The 22,083-nt window shown below is 36.9% G+C and overlaps 1 protein-coding gene across 1 annotated transcript in view; it reads left to right on the top strand.

Annotated features, from left to right (window-relative positions):
• Positions 1 to 22,083, top strand: part of Smp_150300 (putative map-kinase activating death domain protein) — a gene marked incomplete at both ends in the record, with an annotated part of 69,540 nt that overhangs the window by 27,345 nt on the left and 20,112 nt on the right. Inside the window, 7 exons of the mRNA XM_018797463.1 lie at positions 1,911 to 2,125; positions 3,531 to 3,556; positions 7,109 to 7,181; positions 8,849 to 9,098; positions 10,679 to 10,742; positions 12,219 to 12,408; positions 15,128 to 15,541. Of these exons, the coding sequence (XP_018652503.1) occupies positions 1,911 to 2,125; positions 3,531 to 3,556; positions 7,109 to 7,181; positions 8,849 to 9,098; positions 10,679 to 10,742; positions 12,219 to 12,408; positions 15,128 to 15,541 (1,232 nt within the window). The remainder of the gene's footprint in view (positions 1 to 1,910; positions 2,126 to 3,530; positions 3,557 to 7,108; positions 7,182 to 8,848; positions 9,099 to 10,678; positions 10,743 to 12,218; positions 12,409 to 15,127; positions 15,542 to 22,083) is intronic.

Here is a 22,083-nt window from a genome sequence, read left to right as displayed (position 1 = left end):
TACACTGGCAGACTCCAGTTCTATCCTTCTTTCTTTCTTACTGCAGTACGCCTGTTATCCCTTGTGGAGGCCTCCAACCAACATTATCCATGTTTCATTAAGAAAAAAATGATTTATCCCAATGATAATCATTGATAAACAACTGATATATCCATTAATAAAATTGATTTAAAAAGAAATTGCTAAACCCATGCTTAAATGATGATGTAATCATTGTCTTGATTCGTTTTGATTACAATTATTGAATTAATGAATCAGGTATTGATTCATCGATAGATCAAGCAAAATTATACACATTGTATTTGATTAATAACTGCTCAGGCAAAAATAGCAACAACTGACTATTATCTTATCAGAAGGGGTTTTGTGTGGACATCTTAGTAATTTTATAGTTGAATTCATGAGTCAATTTAAGCTAGACAACCATGGAAAACCTAGAAGCACTGCTTTAAGGCCTTCTCGTCCTATTGTGAAACTCCTCAGCAGTGCGCATCCACGATCCTGCTTCGCGAGATTCGAACCCAAGACCTATCGGTCTTGAGCGCGAGCACCTACCCTCTAGACCACTGAGCTGGCATCCAACGGTGTTAATGTTTACTTTCAACCAATCCACAAAGTTGATCAACCGTTCACCATTATATTCAGTGAGTTACTATTTCACGACAGACGTGGTTGAACTTCACTGGTCACTGCTTCTCACTAGAACTCAAGAAAACATCCCTTGAAGTCAGTCACTAGTGAGCATATGATTATTATCAGAGAGGGTTTTGTGAAGATCTTAGTGATTTTATAGTTGAATTCATGAGTCAATTTAAGCTAGACAACCATGGCACATGTATTTTGAGTCCACTGAGTGAGCGATGGATGGGTCGGGCTAAGGGTACTATATAATGATGCCAAACCAGTTGATGAGGTGATGAATCTTCATCAATTGAGGTGGCCTATCTCGATAGATGATGTCTGGTGTAAGAGGTCAGAAGAACACTATGAGCTGTAAAATCAAGATGTGGCATCATTCTGTGACGTCACCGACAATTGGATTAAGACAATGTTAATAGGTTTAAAATTTCTAGTTGTAGGATCCGCGTGATTGTTGTAACCGTTGGCTTGAGATTTCGGGTGACATGGCTCAGCATCGCTTACAATGGAGGTGCATGTGCATTCTTTCTTATGACCTAATTCCTGAAATTCTATACATTGTTCGCTTTTTGTATACTTAATTTTTCCACCATTACTGACAATGTTACTACTTTTCCTACTCTGAGATTTGTTTTGATAAATTTATGTCTTTGCTCTAAGGTGGTTTGGTGACTGAAAGTGATACACATGTGTATCAGGTTCTACTTTACACTTGACCTGGTGGAGAAGATTTGTAGCTCAGTTGGATGTTTTCAGTGGAGTTTTGTTCTCTGAGATGGATGGTTTGGTCGTGCAGCTCTCATCGATATTCTCAACGACATCATCAGCATAAACTTCAGGGAACAAAACTCTACAAAAATTACACTCAACCAACTGACTGAATATGCTATGCTTTTACGGAACTCAATTTCAGTCTATTAACTTCACAGAATGTTTTTGTTTATTCTGGAAATTTTAAAGTAATAATCGCAGTTATGTTCTGACTTTTTGATAGTCTGCCTTGTAGTACTCCTGTATCTACGAGTTTACAGAGTTTAATGAAATTTGCTTCGTGCTTTACCCTCTGTGTGTGTGTTTTAAGTTGTAAGATACACTCCATTTATCTGAATCGTAGGGGCTCTTATAAGACAAAATTCTTCCTATGATTTGCTATTCATATTTCCGAGTTAAGACCTTTGAAGCAATCTGATTGAAAGTAATTTTCGTCACAGAAATATTGCGGTTCGCCGAATCTTTTTTAAAAACCATGTCTTGTGTTTTTCTCCTTTCAGGTATGTTTAAAACCTATTCCGACGACTCTGACTCAAACCATTCTTATGAAACCGTTGTGTCAAATGGTAAAATATCGAAAGAGATGGAAGATTGTATTTTAGTTCAAGCAAATAAACCATTGCCAGATTGTCTAGCTGAATTTTATACTCCACCAACAGAGTTAGTTTATAGCAATAAATCTAGTACACGTCCTAGTCTATCATTGGAAAATGCCGTAAGTTGGTAAATGCATGTAAACTTAACAACATGAACCTTTGGTTGTTTATTTTATGTTGTGGTGATTTCGCCGATTGCTTCTGATGAGAAGACATTTAGATCTATCAGTGGCTTATTGGTTAGAGCACTCATCTTCCTTCTAACCAGTAAGTTCTACGCTTCATGTATCTGGCTTTGGGCAGTCAGTCGCATAGTATCACTAGCTCACACGTAACTATATTGTTACCATGAAGCTGTATATATTGCTCCCAAATTCCCTGGTACGGCCGAGAGTGAGGAGAGTCAGCTCTCCCTCTCAAAATGCTCTCACATGGCCACGCGTATATAGCCTCTAACAGGGAAGTCCTACTCACTGCCTTCTCACATCAATGGTGTTGTTTATGAAATTGAGAGGACGAAAAGCGAACGTCCGGCGCTTCAACCGGGTTGGTGGACACGGAGGGTCCACCTAGGAGAGTTGGAAAACCCTGATTCCAAACCAATGGTTCACATGGGCTCCAGTATCCTGAAGGAACAAATGAGGTATGAATCAATCGTTGATCACCGACTACCATGAGACTGCATTTCCTCACGATGCTCCACTGCCTTATGGATCAGACCTTTAGGTCGAAGGCTCGGGGTGTGGCCCTCTAAGAAAACCACCTGCTTGGGTTTGGGCACGTGGGCAGTATCACAGCCCTCACATAAATCAAATGAGATTTGTGCGGAGCATATGTATATATATATATATGTATATATATATACAAAACTTAAAATCCGAAATGTGAAAGCTGTAATGATTTAAAACTCCCGTTGCATAGACTTCTTACAGTCTCATTTAACATCTTCATACAATTAGTGCTATGTGGTCCATGGCTGAATAAAAATTGGCTTGTAAAAATGAACAAATATCGGTTGACCCATAATGAACTATTTTCATAAATTGATGATTCGGCTATTCTGTGTTTAGATCTCTTCTATCTGACATCAATCTAATATGATGTTCGTTTATTTATCATACTGTTCATTGACGGATGTATTTCAGTACTGGTTATTACTAAGACGTGAAAGATGTATTACTGGTTAAGTTTCTAATAAAGACGAGATTTATTTCTTAAATATTCATCCACGGGGCCTTTGACCCATAAGGTTTGATCCTCACGAATGTAGGATAAAGTCAGGTGATTCACTCCCTTAGTACCTTTTGACCAAACAGTCTCTCGATGTGGAATCATTCGGACACATGACATTGGTCTCCACTTCAATGATTAATCAGTTTGCATTATCTAATGCGTAGCAATGTTTGATGATTCTCGATTCGCTATCCGACTACATTTTTGCTATTCATTCTGAAATGAACGTTTTTGAATTGAAAAAATGTTTTAAAATATGAGTCTTGTTTATCTTTCCCACATTTTTTTCAGGACAGTACATTGTCGAATTTCTGGAGGTAAGTTTAGCGTATATTATCCCATACCATGAAACGAGTTTTGGATATCATGGTTGTTGTCTTTCGTGAATATTTTTCCCGCAGATACAGTTTTTTTTATGTTGTTGCATCGATGGTGATGTCTCGGGTAATATGCAAACGGTTCACCCTTAAAATATACTTCAAGTAAGAACACAAATAAGATCAATTTCGTTCAGTCATTAAAAAGTTTCCACAGAATATTCAAGAATACAAAGCATCACAGTCAGGGATTGTTTAGGATATGAGTAGCAGTTTAACGTTTTGATAAAGTGTGATGCAACTGGATCACTGGTTTACCACTTAGTCTCAGCTTCCTCAAGTAATGCTACGTCCATGAGGCTTACTACAGCTAATAAACCTGTTTTTAAGAAATACTTTATTTCCAAACATATTCCTTCAAATCATTCATAGCTTTTCATTTCGATGATTCGACTACAACAGTTTTGCTTAATGATATTTATCTTCGCGTTCAAAGTGATCTTTGACAGTACAGTTTGTGGTTAGATTCATTTTAAAACTGTGCGACAGTTCAAACAGGGTCTAATCCAGTGATGGTAATTGTTGATTTGTATATTGATCACACGAAATCGGAACTTCATACATAATGGAACCTTGCTGTTTGACAGCTATCCCTAGAACTCGCAAACGATATTACTTGTATTCTCAATCATGGATTTTAATTTTCTCGATCATTTGATCAAGCTTATTTGTTGGTACATTGAAGCACATAAAGAAGTTGGTTGCAGATCGAGTTTGAACATTCATTATAACAGCATAGTATTAGATGAATTACCCTGCCTGATTGATCTTAGAGAATTATGATACTGTCAAATAAATAACATAGTATACTGTAATGAACAAGAACACTAGTTGGGACAATCGAATGTATTTAAGCACAAAATTACAAACTATCTCACTAAATTCTGATAACCATACGGTGAACAGTTAATTTGCAAAATAACAATCAATTATCTCAATCTTAACTGTTCCTTCAGCAAATATCAGTTCGTCTTCTCTGATTTCGTTGTTCATGCATTTTCGTAACGGTTACACTTCATTCCTGTTCTTTCGTTATCGATCTTCTGCCACAATACATTCTATACCTGACCCTCGTCATATACTACTTATATGGATATAAGTAGACCACACCACAATACTACTTATAGCTTTTTAATTGTCTACGATGTTGGTTGATGGCATACACTAGAAAATAATTGCTTGTCGAAACATGAATTTTTTTCTTCGTATCTTCTACTTTATTATTCGATTTTTCTTTCTGGCATACAGATAGACACTTTTTAAAAGAAAATCATATAAATGTGTGTACATGTGATTCGTGTTATGTATCAGTATTCTTAACTCAAATTTATAACGTATTATGTTTGTTGGTCATAGTTTATAAACTTGACGTTACTAATTATGAATACTGATATGTAATGCAATGTGTTAGTATAGATTCATAAATGATTGATTGTATCGTTCAAGTGCTTTATATTGTTATATGATTTCAGCTTGGGATAACATTGATAAAGTTAAGGAATCAAAGTTGTATTAGAAGCGGCATGTGTATGATTTATAGGTTGGTTAAAGTCATTTCTTTGTAATAAAATTGATGAAGTACGGGGGTACCGGCTCAGTGGTCTAGTGGTTAAGCGTTCGCGTGGATGTGCACTGCTAAGGAGTCCCACAATATGACGAAACGGCCATCCAGTGCTTTCAGGTTTTCCATGGTAGTCTAGCTTCAATTGACTCATGATTTCAACTATAAAAGTATGGAAATCGTCACCAAGTTATGAAATTTGGTAGAAATAGTTTTCTGGGTTAGTTGATTATTCAATAAGTTGAAGATATTGATAAATAAATTATGTTTTGTGTTTTTTGAGGAAACAGTTTTTTTAAATTGCGGTATCAATTCATAAAGTCATTGATCGTTTTTCTGAGCCTTATCTGTTGATACATGGGACATGTGTTGCTTATATCCAACCACCACCTATATCAACGGGCGATGTCTTGTGTGAGAGTAGCCTGGAATAAAACTCACGGGAGTCAAAACGAACATGGTATCGATTCACGAAGTCACTTATAATTGGTCTTAACCATGTTAATAGGTATAGAATACCTGGTTGGGGTCGGCGTGATTATCGTAACGAATGATTAGAGACTTAGGATGACATAGCTCGAAATCGTTTAGAATGGCGCAGAAGCATCTATCTTTAGTCTTCCTCCAAATCCTGAGATTATTAATTACCTCATAACTTTTTCCCTGTTTCTATTTCATTGATTTCTTTTTTTGAGTCGTATCTTTCTTATTACTATTGATAAGGTTACTAACTCTACTTTTCTGGAATCCGGCCTGACAACTTCATCTCTCTGTGCTAATTGGGTATGAAAACTTGAATCGATGTACTTACCTACCAGGTTCTATGTTGTGACTGACTAATAGTTGATATAAACTACCTGGTTGAGGTGTGGATACATTCACTCTTTATTTTTTTGTGGATCTGGTGTTACGGTATTCCTTCATACATAACTTTTCATTCCTTTCTTCTCCAACCATATTTTCAATGTATAGTCTCTCTTACTATCATAAGTACTCCAATTATTTCGAATCCTTTACCATTCATCTTGTTTTGCTAATACAGTTTGACAACTCTGACTAACTTACATTTTGGTCAGACCCTATATTTATTAGGACTGTTAGATTAACTGAATGGCTGACTTATTTTGATGTTATATAGTTATATTGTATCATTTTATAAATAAACATGTTAATGCCAATTTTGATAGTTGAGATCATAAATCAGTTGAAGCTAGACCACCATGAAAAACCTGGAAGCACTGGATGGCCGTTTCATCCTATTATGGGACTCCTCAGCAGTACGCATCCACGATCCCGTCTCACGAGATTCAAACCCAGGACTTATCAGTTTCGCGCGAGAGCGCTTGACCACTGGACTCAGTCAGTCAGTCAGCTACAACGTAGGTCCAGACATATATATACATCTGCCAAAGTTGCCATACCTCGTTAGCACAACAAGATTAACACCGAATTCATAGAACTAGTTAATTTAGTGGTGGTAAGATATAAAATAAAGGTTGTTTATAAGGATATGGTATAGGAACGATGACAGATATGAAGTAATTTTAATCTCAAGGTTTAAGGGAAGATAAAGAGTGTATACATCCACGATATTGTGAGCCATGTCACCCACAGTCTCCAACCAATGGTTACGATGGTCGCGTGGACCCCAACCAAGTAGTCTGCATCTACCAACATGGCTCAGACTAGAAGTTAGTGACTTCAAGCTCTAATGCCACGTTTTGGTTTGACCGCCCCTAACTTTCTTCCAACCAACCACTAGACTACTGAGCCGGCATCCAACGGTGTTAATGTCTAACTTCAACCGATCCACGAAATAAATTTCAGTTGATACTTCTATTTTTTAATGTTCATTATCCCCTCCAATAATTTTGATTTGTTTATTTTTAACTGTTATTATTATTATTCATTATTGAATTCTTTATATATAGTCAATCAACTGTGATAACGTCTGATTCCAGCGGAAACATTAAAAGGAATATTAATGAACCACTGACAAATACGGTAGGATATTATCACGTTTTTTTTTAAAAAGAAAGTATTCAGATACTTTTTAGTAGTTGTGTATCCCAATTTGTCCAATTCTTTATTTTGTCTGTGTTTGAATAGGGGTAGGTTATGTAAGAAAAAAAAAAGTGAATTATTCAACTCATCCATCAGGTACTTGGGTATATACAGCACTCTAAGTATAAGGGCTAATAATACTATTCGGTTGCTAAGACTGAAGTGAATGGAGCGTGTGACGTAGTAACTGTCCCCAAATGCCCTGGTATGGCCGAGAGTGGGGAGAGTCCGTTCTCCCTCTCAAAATACTCTCACATGGCCAGCGAATATATAGCCTCCACCAGGGAAGTCCTACTCACTGCCTTCTCGTGCCACAGGTTTTGTTTACGAAATTGAGAGAACGAAAAGAGAATATTCGGCGCTTTAACCGGGTTGATGGTCACGGAGGGTCCACCTAGTGGAGTTGGAAAACCCTGATTCCAAACCAATGGTGCACATGGGCTCCAGTATCCTGAAGGAACAAATGGCGTATGAATCAATGGTTTGTCACCGGCTACCATGGGACTGCATTTCCTCACAATGCTCCACTGTCTTGTGGGTTAGTTCTTTAGGTCGAAGGCTCCGGGTGTGGCCCCCTAAGAAAAACACCTGCTTCGATCTGGGTACCTGGGCAGTATCACAGCTCTCACATAAATCAAATGAGATTTGTGTGACGCATATATATCTGGTGCTCCTTCGTATCAATATTTATGTGATTAAATAAATATAACTTGTAGTCGAACATTTTGACCACCAAGTTACCCCTCCAGAGACACGCCTAATCTGAGATTGTACGATAAAGGAATAGTTTCTTTGTACACAGTTGTTTGAAGTACAATCTTAGATTATCAGTGATGCTGTTGTACTGAATCCTTAAACTTGATGAAAATAAAACTTCCAATAGTTACTGATCTGGCAAATAAAACTTAAAATAATGAATTATACATTGATCAAATTTTGATTTATGTGTGTTTTGATGCCGATGTTTTTTTTGTTTGAATGGATTTCACACCTAATCAGTATCAAATCCTTCGTTTTTGTAATTCATTTCACTACTTCAAATTTAAGTAGTTTTGAAGCTACTCTCGCTTCTGACGACAATGTACATCGATTGTATGATAGGTAGATTTAAAACGATTAATACAGTTTCAAAAACATGACGTAGTTTTACAACTAACTGGTAACTCTTCGGTTTTATAAATGTCGAATAGATGGAATGTGGCTGGTGGTGAAATCTGAGACGCACATTTCGTCCTGTTTGGTAATCATCAGCCGGATGTGCCTACATACCAGAGTTAACGTTTACTTCGGGACTTATACTTAGCACTAATCGCGTCAAGCTCTAATGCGTTATGCACTTAGCTACAGATTCCAGATGGGTATGGATTTTGATTTAATAATAATAGTTCACATTACTGATAATGCAAATCACTGAAATTAAATTGAATCTGAACCTATTAACTAAGTCGGATTAATTGTATTTAAAAAGCCATCGATATTTTGTATTCTTATTTATGTTGGTCCATAAACCAAGACAATTTGTTAATTTTCCTTTCCAGTCCTTGTTTTAATATGATATCTTCATCTAAGCACTTCTATCAGAGTTTTTACCCCCTTTTTATTTATAGAACACTGGAATACAGTCTTTAGGAGTGCCCAATTCAGAAAGTGGTACTCTAACTAGATCGTCGTCAGTTTCATCGAGACGTTCAACAAACGATACATTACAACTTGTATCTCGTTTATCCTCCTCTATTTTTGTCGGCAATGGTAATGATTCGAAGAAAAGTTCTACAGTAACATCAAGTACTTTTGGAGATGATAATTTAAGTTGGGATACTTCTGTTACTTTGTTATTTGGTGATTTGTTAAAATCAAGTTAGTTATGTCTTTTATTCTTCAAAAGACTAGCTTTTTTTGCAGGATTTTCATTTGTTTGTTTCTTCTGATTAATTGAAACCCATTCGATAACTTCATTGAACAAGATATTGTCAAGAACAAGTCAGTCAGTCAACTACAACACAGGACCAGGCACACATATGCATCGGTCCAAGTTGTTAAGAACAAATAAACATGGAAACTCTTGAACTGATATTAGTTATGTGATGAGTGTTGTTAAGGGTTCGAAACATTTTGTGATTAATAGTTATAGTGGCGTTAACAAAAACTAATCACTATTCAGTAGTTTGGTGAATAACACTTTTATGTGTAGTGCGACAGTTGTTAAGTTTAAGTCCTCATTATGATTACCAGCATAGGAATCCAGTAATATCTGTCGGATGAACGCTAAACAGATGGGAACGCGCACCCTGGATCTCACTGTTAGTCACAATCCAAGTATACTGAAAATTCAGATGTATTATTTGAGCTCATTACATATTTTTCCTAAGTTTCTAAAGTATATGGTCCTTTTTTATTTTATTTTATTTAAACACATAAATATTAGTACAAAGGGGTACGAGATAAATATGCGTCACACGAATTTCATTTGATTCGTGTGAAGACTGTGATACTGCCCGGGTGCCCAAACTGAAACAGGTGGTTTTCTTAGGTGTCCACACCCGGAGCCTTTGACTTTAAGGTCTGATCCATAAGGCAATGAAGCATCGAGAGGAGATGCAGTCCCATGGTAGCTGGTGATCAACGATTGATTCAAACGCTATTTGTTCCTTCAGGATACTGGAGCTCATGTGAACCATTGGTTTGTAGTCAGGGTTTTCCAACTCCCGTAGGTGGACTTTCCATGTCCACTGGCCCGTTTAAAGCATCGGACATTGGCTTTTCGTCCTCTCAATTTCGTAAACAACTGTAATGTCACGAGAAAGCAGTGATCGCTGTGATCTAGTGGTTAGGACATTGCGTTGTACATTGTTCACTGCATAATTGTGTTAAAATTACACTATCCTACCGTATCTACTTGTGCAAAACGTTTCTTTATACATTAAGTGAAGCAATTATAACCATTGACAATTTTCAGTAAGTATTTCTATTTCACACATTCATTTTGTACATCTATAGTTCAATATTTTTTTCATTCATAAAATACCAACAGTGTTGATTGAATATTACTTGCTTACTTACTTACTCCTGTTACTCCCTATGGAGCATAGGCCGCCGACCAGTATTCTCCAACTCACTCTGTCCTGGGCCTTCCTTTCTAGTTCTATTCAATTTTTCTTCATTTTTCTCATATCTGTCTCCATTTCTCGGCGTAATGTGTTCTTTGGTGATTGAATATTAATCTAACATTAATTGTTTGTTCCTTATAAATGGATCTTATGTATATATACTGGTGGATTGGGTGGTTTACAGAGGTTAGTAATGAAATATGTATACTTATGATCCCCACACTAGTTGAATGAATGTTCAGCTGAATAATTAAGCCAGTGATAAATTTTTTGGTAGTCCCAAATATAGTTTAGTTATCTTTTTTTTTTATCTTTTTTCAATCTTTATAGACCGTCTTCGAAGTTTGACATTCAAAGATGTTCCACTTTCTGCTCTACAAATGCATAAAAAACGGTCAGTATCTTCTTAGTTTTTGGTGTGTTTATTCAGTAACAAATGTTTAAGTTCCTTTTGAAATGCTTCAGTTTCATTGATATAGACACTAAAAACATTAAAATTTTGTGTCTTCTCGTCACAAAACTCTTATATGAAAAATGGCGCTAAACAATGTAAGATCTTATACAATTCCATTTAAATCACGGACGAGGGTCATAGGTTCGTTTTTCCGTTTTAGAATTGTGGATGCGGACTGCTGAGGAGTCTAAAACTACGATGAGACGGCTGGTCTAGTACTTCCAGATTTTTAGTAGGTATCTAACTTAAAACGATTCGTGAATTCACTGAAATTTAACGTGATATACAACTCCATAGTAACTTCGTACAATTACTTATCTGTCCAAGTCCCCAGCATTTAGTACAGAGAAAGAACAAGCTACCATTGTGAATATCTGAAAACTGGAATAAATTTATACGACCTGGGTTTCTGGTAACCGTAGCCAGTCGATCAGCTAGATAACATGATATTATCTATCACCCATCAATTAGTCGGTACTTTTATTGATTTCAGTTATAAGCAAATTTCCAACTTTTACCAGTTAAAATTTTCACACTCTTATTGAACTAAGTCATAAAATAAGATATTACGCAACTAGAAGCAGTCCAAGCTTAATAACACTATGCCTTTTAGCCCATAAGAAATTGGGCTTGAATATTTCAATGGTGCAGACTTCAGTGCAATAATTTTGAGCTCAATGTTGACTATTTTGAATGATTTCGAGATAGAAGCGATAGCGTTTGAAGCAGAAGGTGTGTTGTGGGTTACTGATATTCACATAAGTAATATATAGTGATGGTCAGGCATTGAATGTATTTCAGTAGAAGATCGATAAGGAGAGAATGAGAACGGCACGCAATCGGTACGAAAATGCATGAACAATTATAATCGGAAACTATGGACGGATATTTGCAGAAGAAACAGTCAAATTGAGACAATTGATTGTTAATTTGCAAATTAACTGTTCACTATATGGTTCTCATATTTTATTGAGATATTCTGTAATGTTGTGCTATCGTACTTTTGATTGTCCCCACTCGTGTTCTTGTTCACTGCAAAGGTACGGAGTTCGAGTCCTGGAGTGAACATTCACTCTGGGATACAGATACATCCAACTGACGAGTCAGAAATAGCATTCCACTGTTAGCTACTATCTATATTTGCTCAAAATGAGAGTTGGATTGTTTTCATCTTAGGCAAGTGAACTGAATCCACAAACACTACATCAAACTCCTTTTTATTATTCAATTAAAAATATGGTGAAGATTTGTAGCTCAGGTGGATAGAAGTGTGCTGATGATGTTTTTCAGAGGGACGATGGAAGCTCCACGACCAAACCATCCAGCTCAGCGAACAAACCCTCATCAAAAAAAAATATGTTTAACGCTTTTCCACCGAATTATCATTTACTCTTTTCTTTTTACTTGTTTATTCAGATTGGAAAATGAGCGTACAATCATTGATTTATCAAAGTCTATTAAACAAGGTCGAATACCAAATATATTTTCACGTAATCAAATTAACACATTATTACAAGATGAAAATTATCGTAATTTATTAATTGCTCGTATCAATGATAATCTATCAAAAGATATCCTACCGAATCAATTGCATATTAATAATGTGGTAAATGTGATACCTTTCATTCATATTAAAAAAATCTTTATTCGATTGTGAAATTTAATCTTAATAGTTGAGTTCATGAGTCAACCTGGAAGCACTGGATTGCCGTTTCGTCCTATTGTGGGACTCCTCAGCGGCAATGCGCATCCACGATTCCACCTGGCGAGATTAGAATCCAGGACCTATCTGTCTCACACGCGAACGCTTAACCTCTAGACCACTGAGTCGGCATCCAATGGCGTTAATGTATAACGTCAACTAATCTACGAAATTGAACCACCGTCCAGCATTGACTCATGAACTCAACTATTAAATTACTATAATATCCAAAAAAAACCCTTTCTAAAATTTAATATTAGCATTAACATTTTATTTTAAAGCATTAAAGAAGATTTGTTAATAGTTATGTTTCTGAGTCGGTTAACTATGAGTAATAATTGAAATCGATAATTGCTGTACATATTTGTCTTGAAAATGTTCATAAGTTTTTCAATAACATCTTTCACCATAACAAAAGTACAAATTTATTTGTTTATTTATTTGAACACATAAATATTGGTACAAGAAAGCACCAAATACATATGCGCCACACAAATCTCATTTGATTCGTGTGAGCTGTGATACTGACCGGGTGCCCAAAATGAAGCAGGTGGTCTTCTTAGGGAACCACACTCGGAGCCTTTGACCTAAAGTCTGACCCACAAGGCACTGGAGCAACGACACAAGATGCAGTCCCATGGTAGTCAGTGACCAACGATTGATTCATAGGCCATTTGTTCCCTCAGGATACTGGAGCCCATATGCACGATTGATTTGGAATCAGGGTTTTCCAACTCCCCTGGGTGGACTTTCCGTGTCCACCAACCCGGTTAAAGCGTCGGACATTCGCTTTTTGGTCCTCACAATTTCGTGAACAACACCGCCGCCATGAGAAGGCAGTGAGTAGGACTTCCATGGAAGAGACTATATATACGTGGCCATATGAGAGCATTTGGAGAGGGAGAGCGAACTCTCCCCACTCTCGGCCGTACCAGAGCATTTGGAGGAAACAATAGTACAGAGAGACTTTTCTGACATCAAAATGCCATTCTTGAATGTATTGGTATGAACAAAGATACAAGTATTTAGAAAATGTAATTGCAATAGCGACTAATCAATAGTATACTAAATAAGTTGTTTACGAGCATTTGAAAGAGCTACATCTTGCAATGGTACTCTTACTGGAGAAAAAAAAGAATTAAAATAACTGACTTTTTGTTTATCTATTATTACGTGTCAGTAGCTATTTCCACAACTCGATCTAAGTGTGCCATGAAAATCGACCTAAGAAAATCGTCTTAAACCAACCAGGTATTTTACGAACCATTCTAATCAATATTCTTTACAAACTAATACAATCCCTTCACTCTATTTTATTCAGATCGAAGGATAAAACAGAGGTATAATTTACGTAGCATATTGTACGAGGAACTATATAGTAGGATGTGAGATTCCCTTCTTCTGAGATACACACAAGCATAGGTTATGTATTAAATAAGGCTCGTCTAGCTTTCTCCAACTTGCGTTATTTATGGCGTAGGCGAGATATCCGTCTAGCAACCAAACGACGGGTTTACTACACAGCAGTTCGTTCCGGGTGCTAGGTAAGGATGGCAAATCGATTGATGAAGTAGTGAAACTTCATCAGTTGAGATGGCTGGGACACGTGCTACGTATTCCCAACCACCGACTGCCCAGACGTGCAATGGTTTATGGTGTAGGAGTAGGTTGTAAGAAAGCTAGGGGCAGCCAGAACAAAACGTGGTACAAATCCATGAAGTCGCTGACAATTGGACTGAGCCATGTTGGTAGGTGTAGACTACCTGGTTGGGATTTGCGAGATGATAACAACCGATGGTTAGAGACCTTGAATGACATGGCTCAAGATCGTTTGCAATGGTGAAGGTGCATCCACTCTTTGTGTTCTGCCAAATTCTAATCTTCTGAATTCTTCATGTTTCTGTCTTTTTTCTCTTTCCAAATTTATTTCACTGGATTATACTCCTTGAATAACATCTTCAAACCCTAATCTTTCTGATTACTGTGCATACTCTTACTACTTCTACCACTATGGAATTTGAATCGACAACTGGATCTCAGTGGTAATATGGTATGGCAACTCGAACTGATGTACGTACGTACGAAGTTCTACGTTGTAACGGACTGACTGATATATCATCAACTATATCAATCAATGCAGACAACGATGGATATGAATTAGACAGAAAAAAGTGTTACAATTGTATATTTAGAAAACCTTCAGACTGTAAAATTCTCTAAAGGGTATTCAATCAATAGAAATGTTGCTACAGATTGAATGTATCAATTTTTACAGACCATGTCAACTAATCAAACTATCAGAAGCCAAACCCAAAAAATAGTCAATTGAATTGAAGAGGTGCATGTTGTCTAAGAAGATAACCACCCATAAACATAATTATCATGACGAAATGAATTGACACTTTTGGGATAACTAACTCCAAATTATCACTCCGATTAGAATAAGGTGCCCATCATGTTGTATAAGACAATAATAAATTCTTCCAGCTCATAGAATTCACTCTCACTGAAAACTGTGATTAATTTTGGTTCTGGAGATTAACTCGTGACCAATGTGTTCGACTTGTCATTTTTTAAGTCTTGTTTATTCAGCTTGTTTCTTTTAAATTCTGTCTTCTATTAGCCTATTCAACAGTGGGACCAATATAAAGCAATTTTATGGACGCTTAAACAAATGATCAATGGTTTAGAATATAGTTTTCGACCGGATATTGTATTCCCAACTACAAATCATTATGATCGGATTGCTAGAGATAAATCACCATCGTCAAATATTTCAAATCCATTGAGCAACAGTAGTTGGTTACCCTATTCTACTGGTATTTTGAAAAGTGGTGGTTTCGCGTCAGCGTTTATGCTAATGGAAGTTGCACATACTCATTTCTATCGGTTGCCTAATCGAACAGGGCACACAGATAATAATCATGATGAAAAATTCTTTTGGAATAGCATGCCAACTACACCAACTACGGAATTGAGATCACCTATACCATCAAGAAAATTTGTTGGTAATGGTTTTTCTTCAGTTCGATATCAGGTAAGCCGATTGATCATTTTTCTTCGATGTGGAAGTAGTATTTATTTATAGCTATCTAGCAAGATTAGCGGTGAGACTATAATTTATGGACGACCTTTGAACTAATCATAAGTGACTTTAAGGAATTTCAGCCAGTCAGAAAACAGTCGGTAATAGTCGACCTCTGGAGCCATGATAAGGCCGCAAAAATTCTTTTTTCCTCGACTGCATTGCTTCTATGTTATTGATGTGTACTCTCATGGTTGAGTTCACAAAATTTTGCTTGTGAACGACGATATGATCCACGTAATCATGTCTAGATAGGCATTGGTGTGCTCTCCCGTTGTTTGTGTATTCTATGGTATCCGACTGCACATACTCTGGTATAATTGGTATTATAGTTGTAGCTTATCGGTTTCTCTTGTGCTGGAAGTGTCCTCTTTGAGATGATCTATCATATATACCGAGGAGTTTTCAAGTATATTTAAGGAAGTGCTATGTACCCAGGCTTCTTTAACACTTCTTCCTCTATTGAATATGAGTTTTTTGACGACTGTTTCGTCGATTTCTATGATTCTCCCGATTCCTCTAAACGACTGGTGCAAGCTGGTCATTTTTATTGCACATATATCTCTACCGTATTCATACTATTGTGGTGCCTAAGCTTCAGTAACATTTGTAAAGGTTACAGCTTTTATTATCCAGTTTGCAACAGTTATCATAATCTGTCTTAGTGTCAATCGGGATTGTGCGAAAAATGTTCGTGATTCAGGAACTTTTCCCTCCAACATATATTACATCGAAACACAACATCATCACGATAATCTGCACAAGGTCCAATAGTTAGTTGATCACCGCAATGACAAATAAAGGAACGTTTTAGTCATCCCGTTTGTTTCAGCTGCTCAATTGTAACATCTTCTTTACAATTCTCTGTAAACCGATTGCACATGAGCATTGGGTACTAAAATAGGCACCCTGATCTCGAAATCGCTCAAATGCTTTTTATTGGCTCGTTCATAAATTATAATCTCGTTGTTTTTTTATATGAGCCATTAGATTTCGGTGTTTCGAAATAGGCCGAATAAAGTTTAAACTTACATCTATTAAACGATTTGAATAAGCTACTGTGAAATTAAACCACTCCCCTATGCACATTGTTTTGAAAATTTATTCAAGGAATCTTATGCAGTAACAATCAATTTCGCTTACATTTTTGTATAGTATTTTCATCAGTGTGTATTGCATCACGAAGACCTACCATCAGGATCGTAACTGTCTTCTCCGAATATCCGATCCATTACAATATATACCATTATTATTTTATATTGTAGTTTGGTTGTTGTTTATTGCGTAGCCCCCAAATGCCCTGGTACGGCCGAGAGTGGGGGGAGTCCACTCTCCCTCTCGAAATGCTCTCATATGGCCACGCGTATATAGCCTCTACCAGGAAAGTCCTACTCACTGCCTTCTCACATCAATGGTGTTGTTTATGAAATTGAGAGGACGAAAAGCGAACGTCCGGCGCTTCAACCGGGTTGATGGACACGGAGGGTCCACCTAGTGGAGTTGGAAAACCCTGATTCCAAACCAATGGTTCACATGGGCTCCAGTATCCTGAAGGAACAAATGAGGTATGAATCAATCGTTGATCACCGACTACCATGAGACTGTATTTCCTCACGATGCTCCACTGCCTTATGGATCAGACCTTTAGGTCGAAGGCTCGGGGTGTGGCTCCCTAATAAAACCACCTGCTTCAGTTTTGGCACCTGAGCAGTATCACAACCCTCACACGAATCAAATGAGATTTGTGTGGCACATATACATCTGGTGCTTTTTTGTACCAATATTTATGTGTTGAAATAAATAAATAAAATAAATTCTAGTTTAAGCGCTTAAATGTGGAGGCTGGAACATATATTTATAAATTAGTTTTAAAAATGACGTCGTCATCCTGAACAAAGATAAAGGATACTACTGTAGTGTTTGAAACTAGGTAACAAGACATTGTGATATATATATATATATATGACAGGGACTACAAAAGAAAAGTGACATATTCGATACATTTAAAAGCATAATAATAATAATGATTAGGTAGTAGTATTATAAGTCATTTCAACAATGTAATCTGTTTATAGAATATATGAAATCACCACGTGACTTACTGAGAAAATCACGTTTTTGTTGTTGCTGTTTTCGTTATATATATCAAACACCAAATGGTTAAATATAAATTGAGAGATCATGTTAGTTACTTGTGATATATCTTAAGTTGAAACCCTTGAAAGTGGCAATAAATATGTATGTAAAGATCTTAACAATTGAACTCATCGCTCTGCTTTATTTATTTATTAATTTATTTAAACACATAAATATTAGTACAAAGGGGTACCAGATATATATGGGCAGTATCACAGCCCTCATACAAATCTCATTTGATATGCGCCGCACAAATATCGTTCGATTTGTGTGAGGGCTGTGATTCTTCCTAGGTGCCCAAACTGAAGCAGGTGGTTTTCTTAGGGAGTCACACCCGAAGCCTTTGACCTAAAGATCTCATCCACAAGGTAGTGGAGCATCGTGAGGAGATGAAGTCCCATGGTAGCCGGTGACCAACAATTGATTCATACGCCATTTGTTCCCTCAGGATACTAGAGCTCGTGTGCACCATTGATTTGGAATCAAGGTTTTCCAACTTCCGTAGGCGCTAGACATTTGCCTTTCATCCTCTAAATTTCGTAAACGACACCCCTGCCACGGGAAGGCAGTGAGTAAGACTTCCCAGGCAGAGGCTATAAGGGATATATGTGCTTTCAACAAATGAAACAGACCTCTTGTTTTTTGTTTAGTTACAGTTAATGAATCTTGTTCGTTTGAAAGTTCATTGTATGATATAGTTTAACGATGGATTTAAGTATTTCAATAATATTTATAAATTTACTTCATTTATGATGGTGTTTGTAATGGTATTATGTTACCATTTAACATTTTGTTCATTCTCTTCCTTTTTTTCTAACATTTTATTATTAGAATAATCGACTAGATTTATCTGACTGTGAATCATATAGTAGAGATGGTTCCAAACTAGGTAAGACTATTGTTAGTGTTGTGATTTTCTTCTTATTCTGTTCGTTTGTAAAAAGACGTATGTGTATAAAGAGATAAGATGGTGAATTTTTTTTTCTTAGTTGAAAGTGTGAGTCAATTGAAGCTAGACCTCCAGGGAAAACCGGGAAGCACTGGACGGCCAACTCGTCCTATTGTGGGACTCTTCAGCAGCGCGCATCCAGGACCTCGCCTCACGAGATTCGAACCCAGGACCTACCAGTCTCGCGCCAGGGCACTTAACCGATAGACCACTGAGCCGGCATCCAACGGTGTCAGACATTTCCATGGTGGTCTAGCTTCAATTGACTCATGATTTCAACTATGAAAATACTAAATCTCGACAAAAACCCCCTTCTGATAATAAAAGTGTTCTCAACACTAAGGATAAAGAGGACATGTATTGGTTACTGCTGAATGTTCTGTTGGTTTAAACATGTTGATAGTAGGAGAAGTCTGTCTCAGTTCAAATAATTGACTGTTACTACGGGTGATCTGAATTTGAATTGTGTAACTTTTATACAGTTTTCCCCAAGCATCCACATACACAACATTGATGAGCAACAACTAACACAAAACATAGATCTTTGGTCTCCTGCTAATTGTCTCAAAACATCATATTATATCAAGATATTGAGTTATTATTTTTAATGGGTTATATTGGGATCTGATGTACAAACTTCGATCCAGGACTAAATGAGACTTGTTATTGATTACCACTCATCCATCAAATGACTTAATCTCTATTACCTTGTATCTAAGTGGCTGTCGCATAGTTTTGTATGGTTTCATCCTTTAGTTACATTTTCGTTTTTTTATTTGCCTGCATAGATTTAAACTGTTATTTAGTAACGCTTTGTACTTGGAGCGAGAGGCGACATTATATCATTGCATTTCTAGACTGACTTTGATTGATGTATATGATTCAATGTAATTTCTTTGATTGTTTTAATAATTTGTTGAGTCATTATATGAAGAGTAGTTTTACTAAGGGAATTACCCATCATTGTTCCTTTGCCATCCGATGAACTGAAATAAAACTACTGACTTTTAAAAAATATTGAATCAAATATTCCTTTGATCCGTACAGTCTGTTTCCTAACGCTTGAATTAAGAAAGTTGGATTCTACTTTTATCTCACTATTTAAGCAGTCGCAATATTGAGTGTATTTAGGTGTTCTTAGGCAAGATGTTTTTATGGTTGAAAGCGTGAGTCAATTGAAGCTAGACCATCATGGAAAACCTGGAAGCATTGTACGACCGTTTCTTCCTAATATGTGACTCTTCAGCAGTGCGCTCACTAGTGACTGACTTCGAGAAGTACATCCAGGAGTTCTAGTGAGAAGCAGTGACCATTGGAGTTCAAACCACAACTGTATTGAGAAATCAACTCACTGAAGACAATTGGTGAACGGTTGCTTAACTTCGTGGATCAGTTGAAGTCAGACATTAACACCGTTGGATGCCGGCTTAGTGGTCTGTTGGTTAAGGGCTCTGGCTCGAGACTGGCAGGTCCAGGGTTCGAATCTCGACAGTGCGGGATCGTGGATTCGCACTGCTGAGGAGTCCCATAATAGGGCGAAACGGCCGTCCAGTGCTTCCAGGTTTTCCATGGTGGTCTAGCTTCAATTGACTCATAATTTCAACTATGAAAATACTAAATCTCCACAAAACCCCTTCTGATAAGACGTTTTCACTCAGACGAAATCAACGTATGTATGGTATTTGTTGGTAATAATGGGATGTTTGAAACTTCGCTAATCCTCTTTTATTATCACTCCTGATAGTTTGTGGATCTCTTAGTTAATCATTGGCAATCAATTCACACTATCGTCTTTTATACAATTTGCGTAACTCAGAGTTCCGAGTAATCTATCGAATACCAAGTTGTATACTAAACTTTGAGTCATATTTTATGTGTGATAGCCAGTGACATTACTCGGCAGCGCACACCGAAGTCTTTGGATTGAGGCTCAGAGGTGTGACCTGGTGACTGAAAGTCAAACCTTCATTTGATATTAATCAAGTCTTCGTAATAATTAATTTTAATCACTTGGAAACATTGTCTATTCACGTTCTTTTTTTTTTCTCCTTCAAATTAATTAAGATTAATTTAATTGACGTGTAATTTAGCCTTATGCATTATCAGCTGATCTCAAATGACTGATAGTCTTCAATTTAATTCCCTTGTTTTATCATTTATATCATATGAATAAGGACACATATGATTGATTGATTCTTTGTGCGATGAAATCTTATATATATATCTTCTTCTGTCACATTTAATTTCGACCGAATAGTCACTTGTTTCTTATTCACAAGATTATGAACCTATAATAATAATAATTGATTTCTTAAGGTGAATTTTTGTTTTTAACTGTTTGATCACATGCAATATATACTCGTTTGTATATATATATATATATATCCTAGTTGGGCATATCTTATATCATGAAAAGTAAAGAGAGAAGGTAATCAACCATAGAGATAGTAATGGAAACTAAACAGACAATATGAAATATAAAAATGAGAAATGAATATTTAGGACTGGCTTCCACTTTTCGCCGACACGTTCTACCGCTATCAAACATCATATAGCGCCCAAATGCCTTGATACGACCGAGAGTGGGGAGAGTCCGCTCTCCCTCTTGAAATGCTCTCACATGGCCACGCGTATATAGCCTCTGCCAGGGAAGTCCTACTCACTGCCTTCTTATGGCGAGGGTGTTCTTCACGAAAACGAGAGGATGAAAAGCGAATGTCCGGCGCTTTAACCGGGTCGGTGGACACGGAGGATCCACCTAGGGGAGTTGGAAAACCCTGATTCCAAACCAATGGTGCACATGGGCTACAGGATCCTGAGGAAACAAAGGGCGTATGAATCAATTGTTGGTCACCGGCTACCATGGGACTTCATCTCCTTACGATGCTCCACTGCCTTATGGATCAGATCTTTAGGTGAAAGGCTCCGGGTGTGGCTCCCTAAGAAAACCACGTGTTTCAGTTTGGTCACCTGAGCAGTATCACAGCCCTCACACAAATGAAATGAGATTTGTGTGGCGCATATGTATTCGGTGCCCCCTTTGTACCAATATTTATGTATTTAAATAAATAAAATAAAATAACCTTAATTACTACAATGATCGATTTTGAAGCATGGCACTTTACGTTGATAATTGTTTATCACAGTTATGACATCCATCATACCTGGGGAATCTTCATCTTATACCACTTATTTTGAAAATCAATGCCGTCGCATAGTTTTTTCATTCATGAATCCCTCACAACCCTTAATCCTATTTTGGTCATGATTACTATTTATCGAGGTAAGGAGTGGTTCAGTGTTAGTAACACAACTGATAGCCAGCTACATCAATGAGAATTTCTAAATAAGTGAAACCCGTGTATTGAGACTTCGAAGCATGAAAGGTTGGTTCGAAAGTAAAGAACTC

This window comes from Schistosoma mansoni, chromosome 4 (assembly GCF_000237925.1).
Source record: "Schistosoma mansoni strain Puerto Rico chromosome 4, complete genome".
Taxonomy (NCBI): domain Eukaryota; kingdom Metazoa; phylum Platyhelminthes; class Trematoda; order Strigeidida; family Schistosomatidae; genus Schistosoma; species Schistosoma mansoni.
This window is presented reverse-complemented; position numbering and strand designations above follow the sequence as displayed.